The sequence below is a fragment of the Lepisosteus platostomus genome, chromosome 5 (genome assembly GCF_059453375.1).
Source record: "Lepisosteus platostomus isolate fLepPlt1 chromosome 5, fLepPlt1.hap1, whole genome shotgun sequence".
Lineage (NCBI taxonomy): Eukaryota > Metazoa > Chordata > Actinopteri > Semionotiformes > Lepisosteidae > Lepisosteus > Lepisosteus platostomus.
This window is the reverse complement of record NC_142615.1, coordinates 35,029,716-35,036,692: the sequence shown is the minus strand read 5'-3', so window position 1 is coordinate 35,036,692 and position 6,977 is coordinate 35,029,716. Positions and strand designations below refer to the sequence as shown.

The following is a 6,977-nucleotide window of genomic DNA, read 5'->3' as shown; positions in this document are numbered from 1 at the left end:
AATTTCATTACAAAAAGAGCAGGATGAAGACATTAAACACAAAACAGACACATTAAAATACAGAATCAGGTATTTAAATTGCCACCTGGGCAGAAATGTTACTGGGTGTTAACAGGTGAGAACAGTCCTGTGACACATCATTCATTCTGACAATGGAGCAGCAGGAGGTGAAACTCTGGACAGAAACTGCAGACAATGGAGCAGCAGGAGGTGAGACTGCAGACAAGGTAAAGGAGCAGGTAAAGGTTTATTCCATAGTGAAAATAAAAGAGACACAATGTTTTGGCTTTGGTGCCTCCTTCATGTATGAGGGACAGCTGATAAATCAAACAAAAGAACAAAAGACGGGAGTGGAGAGGAGACGAGCAGGAGAGAAAGAGCATCAGCACTCAGGTGGTGTGAAGTCAATGAGACGGAGCTGGAGAGCTGTCCTCACACTGGCAATACCAGCTAACAGCTCTGACCTCTCAGTCACTCTGCTCCTCTGGACAACTGAGACAATGACAGTTTACAACTGCTCTTTCTGTCAGAATGCTGCTGGTTTGTCAGAGAGCTGCAAAATGTTAAATGTTGACAAAAAATGCTTCATTCAAATCACAGTCTTTTAGGGACTTTTTTTTTCTTATTCCATCAACATTGCAGTCTTTTTCTGAAAAATGAAACAAAGGATTACTATAAATTATAGAAATCATAAATTATAATAAAACCAACCTTTATTATGAATACAGATATAAAACTATCTATTGTAATCAGAAATATAATTTGTCTAACTAATTAAATGCCATAAAGCCCATAGAACTAATGGATGCACAGAACATGTAGTATGGTGTACTTAGATTATCAGAAGGTTTTTGACCTACTTTCCATTTAACATTTTCTGTTTAAAAAAATATTTTCAATACCTGATCTCTTGGATGTCTTGGAGATATCAAACCAATTGGCAACAGGAATTGTTCACATTACCGTCTATTAGCAGACATTGTTTAGATATGAATCCATTACATTAAAAGTTTGATCCCTTTATTTCAATACACGTTTAAGTGCTGTTATTTATTTCAATACAGGCGAAGGATCTGGAAATATATGAAAATAGAACATATATATATATATTTGTACGTGTGTATATATATATGTGTATATTGTATGTACATATATTTGTAAACTATGCTACATTTTTTTTCATTGTATATTCAACAAGATACAACATACTGAAAGTCCTTCACGTGAAGTGCATAGCAACAATCACTAAGGAAGTGCGTCATGTGGCAGGATGTAGGAGGAGTGATCGCTCAGTTCCTGTTCCTGCTTCAAGTGTGAGTTCAAACTCTTGCAATCATATAGACCCGTAGGTGCGTAGGAGTGTTTTTCATTTCAGTATCAGCACAGCACTCTCTCTGTATTTGTGATCAACTTTGGTTAAATATGACAATTTTACTGTTCAATCTGGAAACTGAGCTTCACTCTTTCATGGAGATTTTGCTCAAATCGATCGTGTATGAAGTTTCACGAGTGTTTCGAAGCAGGATTTCTGACTCTGAGGAGATTGAAAACAAACTCCGCAGCATCTCCAAGATACTGGTAAGACGGGCCGTGTTTAAAATCACACAGTGTGTGGAGGACAGTGTCGGGAGTGAAATGGCGCAGCTGAAGAAGGAAAACGAGAGCCTGAAGTGGAGATTGCAGCTGTGCGAGAAGGATTCGGGAGCAGGAGGAGATCAGGGTACCCAGACGCTTCCCTGTGAAGTCCCTGCAGGAATAAAAGAAGAAATGGACACGAAACTGCAGCTCTCAGGTCAGTGAGGTGACTTGTATTTAGTCAGGGTGTGTGTGAGTTTAAAACAGTGTCTTTAACTTCCTCACTGGTGAGAGTATAGTGGAGAGAGGCAGAGTGAAGTGGTAAAGACTTGTGTGATGTAACAACGGGATTCTTAACTGGAAACTGAACTGTTTTGTCTGGTTACAGTGTTTCACTGAATCAGATAATAATACAATGTAATTAAGAAAGAAGACTTATGTGTATATATATATATTGTTTTTACGTTTTATTGATTTATATTATTATATGTATACTAATGATTGTGTATACAAAATAATTTTAATTGGTTTAAGTATTGCAGTCCTCCAGGGCCTGTGTCTGTATTAACTAATCTCAATGCAGTCTTAATGTACTGTAGTGTCCAGTCAGTGTGTGTAATTAACCTCCCTTTCTCTCAGTGCAGTGTTAATGTACTGGAGTGTCCAGTCAGTGTGTTTGGATCAACCCCTCATTTTCTTTCAGTGCACTGTTAGTGTAAATGTAATGTACTTGTGATATTATTACAGTAGACTTACTTTTTCACGGTAGTTAGGTTTGTAACATAGCTTGTATATCTAAAATCGCCTATAATCAGAACACCCCTTTATACCCACTTATTCCCCTCTGCTTAAACAACCCAAATCGATTGGGAGTCTACTAGTACATGCATGTATGTAGTTTAAAGTATAATAAAAACAGTGATACAGCTTAACTTCTCTTGACTTGCCTTTCCTCTTTGTACTTGTCATATCGATGGTGATGCTGCATGATAACTAGTGACTAGTTCCCAAATAAGGAACTCAGCTGCGTGTATAAGAGTTGAATTTTTTATGTTTCCCACATTCTTTACATTTTTATTTACAGTATTTGAATTTTTTTGTTCACCACTAAATGGCTATACATGAATTTGTGTAAAAATGTTACGTAAAGTACTTGTCTGCTGTAGTTTTAATCCCTTTTCACGTTATCTGTGTTAAAAGAGATTAAATGTGTTTGAATCTTTGATGTATATCAAGTTTGGAAAATTAGTTTTTAAAACTTAAATTACATAATAATAATAATAATTGCTTACACTTATATAGCGCTTTTCTGGACACTCCACTCAAAGCGCTTTACAGGTAATGGGGACTCCCCTCCACCACCACCAATGTGCAGCATCCACCTGGATGATGCGACGGCAGCCATAGTGCGCCAGAACGCTCACCACACATTAGCTATCAGTGGGGAGGAGAGCAGAGTAATGTAGCCAATTCATAGAGGGGGATTATTAGGAGGCCATGATTAGTAAGGGCCAATTGGAAATTTGTTCAGGACACCGGGGTTACACCCCTACTCTTTTCGAGAAGCGCCCTGGGATTTTTAATGACCACAGAGAGTCAGGACCTCGGTTTTACGTCTCATCCGAAGGACGGCGCCTGTTTACAGTATAGTGTCCCCGTCACTATACTGGGGCATTAGGACCCACATGGACCGCAGGGTGGGCGCCCCCCGCTGGCCCCACTAACATGCTACTAAATAATATCTTTGCTATCTCAAGTTTAAAATGTAAGCTACTTTTTGCGTGGATAGTACTTCCTTTTGAGCGCTACTCTAAGCTCGTATTAAAGTTCAGGGCTAAATACTAGATCACATGGCCTCAGCTGTCATTATTATGCTGATTATACTCAAATATACATCCATACCAAACCTGACGCTAATGTGGCTGTCTCTTTTCTATCTAATTACATCTCTGACATAAAAACTAGGATGACTCAAAATTTCCTTTATCTTAACTGTGACAAGACTGAAGTCATGCTTATTGGAACCCCCCCCCCCCCCCCATCAACTTTGTAAAGCCAATCCTGTAACCCTATCTGTAGATGGTTCTGTACTTGAGCTTCAGTCTAAATTGGAAAAACTTGGGGATGATATTTGACTCAGGCTTGACATTTGACCAACGTGTGCAACATATTGTCAAAACTTCTTTCTTTCGCCTCAAAAATATTGCTCAACTACACCCTATATTATCGTTAACTGTGGCTGAAAAGTTTTTTCTTCTTCCAAATCGACCACTATAACGCTCTGCTCTCTGGGGTTTCTAAATCCACATTGAACAAACTATGTCCAAAATTCGGCAGCCAGAATCCTGACCAGGTCTAGTACAAGTGTTCACATTACTCCTATCCTGGAGTCCTTGCACTGGCTTCCTGTCAAGTTTCGTGTCAACTTAAAATTCCTCCTGCTCACCTATAAGTCTCTGCTTGGCTTGGCACCTCAGTACCTGTCTGAGTTATTATCGCTCTACTCCCCACCTCGCAACCTTCTCTCTTCTGTTTCTGGTCTCCTATCTGTCCCCCGGTCCATCTACACTCTATGAATGAAAGGCCCTTCTGTTATGCCCTAAACTCTGGAACTCTATCCCCAGGGATATCAGAGAGTCACCTTCTCTAAACTCCTTTAAATCCAGACTCAAAACTTTCTTCTTTAGAAGAGCCTTTATTTACCTGTTCTTTACCCATCTGCTCCTACTGTATTTTGTACCACAATCTGCTGTCTCCTAAAACAGTGTATTCTCATCATGCTTATATTGTGTTTTTTGTTGTTGTTGTTGTTGTTGGCATTATGTAAAGCACTTTGAGAAGATTTTTATTATTATTATTATTATTATTATTATTATTATAAAGGTCTTGTTTTCTTGTCCTGTGTTTACAGGCTCAGAGGCCAGTGCTCTCCCTGATGCTGGGGAAAGGGCTCCTCTTGAACAGCAGCACAGTGAGGAGGAGTGGGGCTCCAATCTGATGCAGGAAACAGAGCTCACTGTTGCAGAAGGGAAAGAGACACTCAGTGAGCAGCACACAGAGGGCAGACAGAGTGTCGAAGATCTGGACTCTGTGCCCATGATGAAGATAGAACCTGAGCGTGAGACACCTGGACTCTTAATATTTACGGAGAAGATTAATCATCTGGATGCCAAGAATATTGCAGAACATTGTAATGAACTTTACTGCATCACTGTACATGAACTCAAAGAAGAACTGAGTGAGTTTAATGTTAAAGAGCAGGACATGGAGCCCCAGTTGATTCACACTGCTGACCAGCACACTGAAGGACACAATGGAGAAAACAAATCTCAGTTTCAGGACACAGAGCAAGACCATTCCATGGAGCATTTGCAGAATAAGAGACCACAGCATGATCAGAGGATGAGGAAGAATCACTCAAGGCTTTCCTCAGATGGAGTGGACAAACTGCCGTTATGGCACAGGGAGGAGCAGCGTTTCTGTCAGTCTAGCAAATCAAAACCCGACCAGCACCTTCAAACAGGAGAGAGACCTTTCAGCTGCAGTCAGTGTGGGAAGAGTTTTAGTCACTCATGCGTCTTAAAAAGACACCAGCGCATTCACACAGGAGAGAGACCATTCAGCTGCAGTCAGTGTGGGAAGAGTTTTAGTCATTTGCACCTCTTAAAACGACATCAGCACATTCACACAGGAGAGAGACCATTCAGCTGCAGTCACTGTGGGAAGAGTTTTAGTCAGTCAGGTACCTTAAAAACCCACCAGCGCATTCACACAGGAGAGAGACCATTCAGCTGCAGTCAGTGTGGTAGGAGTTTTAGTCAGTCAGGTCACTTAAAAACGCATCAGCATATTCATGCAGGAGAGAGACCATTCAGCTGCAGTCAGTGTGGTAGGAGTTTTAGTCAGTCAGGTCACTTAAAAACACACCAGCATATTCACACAGGAGAGAGACCATTCAGCTGCAGTCAGAGTGGGAAGAGTTTTAATGACTGAATCACCTGAAGAGCTCACCAGCGCATAAAATAAGATCACTTTATTGGCCGTATACAATTTCGTGTATTAGGTATTCACAACATGCTCACCATGAGGCCTGCAGATAGGGAGAGAAGCTTGGTGTCAGAGCACAGGATCAGCTCTTTGTACAGCATGCCTGGAGCTATCAGGATTAAGGGCTTTGTTCAGGGGTCCAATAGAGTAATATTTCCCTGTCAATTGAGGAATTTGAAATGGCAATCTTCCACCCACAGACATAGATCCTTAACCACAGAGCCACCAGACTACCCTTAATTTCACAGGAGAGATACCTTTCAGCTGCAGTCAGTGTGGAAAGGGTTTTAGTGATTCAAATACCTTAAAAGCCAACCAGCATACTCACACAGGAGACCTTTAGAATCCACCAATGCAGTCACACAGGAGCGAGTTAGTTCAGCTACAGTTAGTATGGGAAGTGTTTTATCCAGTCAGGCGACTTAAAAACACACCAATTTAGTCACCAGTTTTCCACTGAAATCTCTATTCGTTGAAGTAGGTAGCTGCGTTAGTATGTGACATTCGTTAAAGCTTCCACAGCCGACACATTGTGTTTTCTTTCTTCACTTTTCAGCATAGAATAAGCCTTTACTTGTTCCTAAAATGTCTATTTGTTATAGTCTCTTTGTAGTCACCCACTTTTGATTTAGTCTAGTCAACTAAATTTTGACTGTTATTACCCTTACTTATGGGTGATTAGAACAGAATTAGTTTTAATCATGCCATTTACTTTTTTGTGTATAATAAAATGTATAAAGTTTTTAGTTTTATTCAGTTTTAAAATGAATTAAGTCTAAATTGATTTCTTTATTTCTGTTTGGTCTTGGAATGTTAAGTTTAGTCCTGTTTAATTTCCAATTAAGACTGTTCTCATTGGATAGGCTTGTAATTGTGTAACATCTTTTAACTTACATTTTACATTTTGAGCAAGAAATTTGTATAAAACAGATTAGGTTCCTTAACTGTAACTCTTAAGAAAAAAAGTCCCACATCTGATTAAAATCTACCAAAAAGCTCAAAGTCTTTGTTGCACAATCTACATTTTATTTACCCCCAGAGAGAATACATATCAAATACAAGAAATATGTATGCAATAAAGGATAAATAATGAGGAAACAGAGATATTATATGAATCTCTCTTAATAAGAAAATCTATTTTGGCACCATTACTAATCCATATTTTTATGTTTTTTAACAGTTTTTTTCAATGCATTTTTTTTTTAAACCAGACAGGACCCGCAATATATATACACTTTAACAGCCACATAAACTAAATGCAATTAAACATTATTAAACATTATTTTCTGATGACCTCGTATGAATATGATTTGCAGTTCCTGCCAGACGTTTTGGTCATCCCTACCTTAGTGAGC

At 39.3% G+C, this 6,977-nt stretch overlaps 1 protein-coding gene across 1 annotated transcript; it reads left to right on the top strand.

Moving 5' to 3' along the window:
- The first annotated feature begins 1,333 nt into the window (after positions 1-1,333).
- LOC148665832 (uncharacterized) lies at positions 1,334-6,724 on the top strand. The gene is made up of 2 exons (XM_088631670.1): positions 1,334-1,792; positions 4,487-6,724. The coding sequence occupies exons 1-2, from the start codon at positions 1,423-1,425 to the stop codon at positions 5,566-5,568; spliced, it is 1,452 nt and encodes a 483-aa protein (XP_088487796.1). The 5' UTR covers positions 1,334-1,422; the 3' UTR covers positions 5,569-6,724.
- The last annotated feature ends 253 nt before the right edge of the window (positions 6,725-6,977 follow it).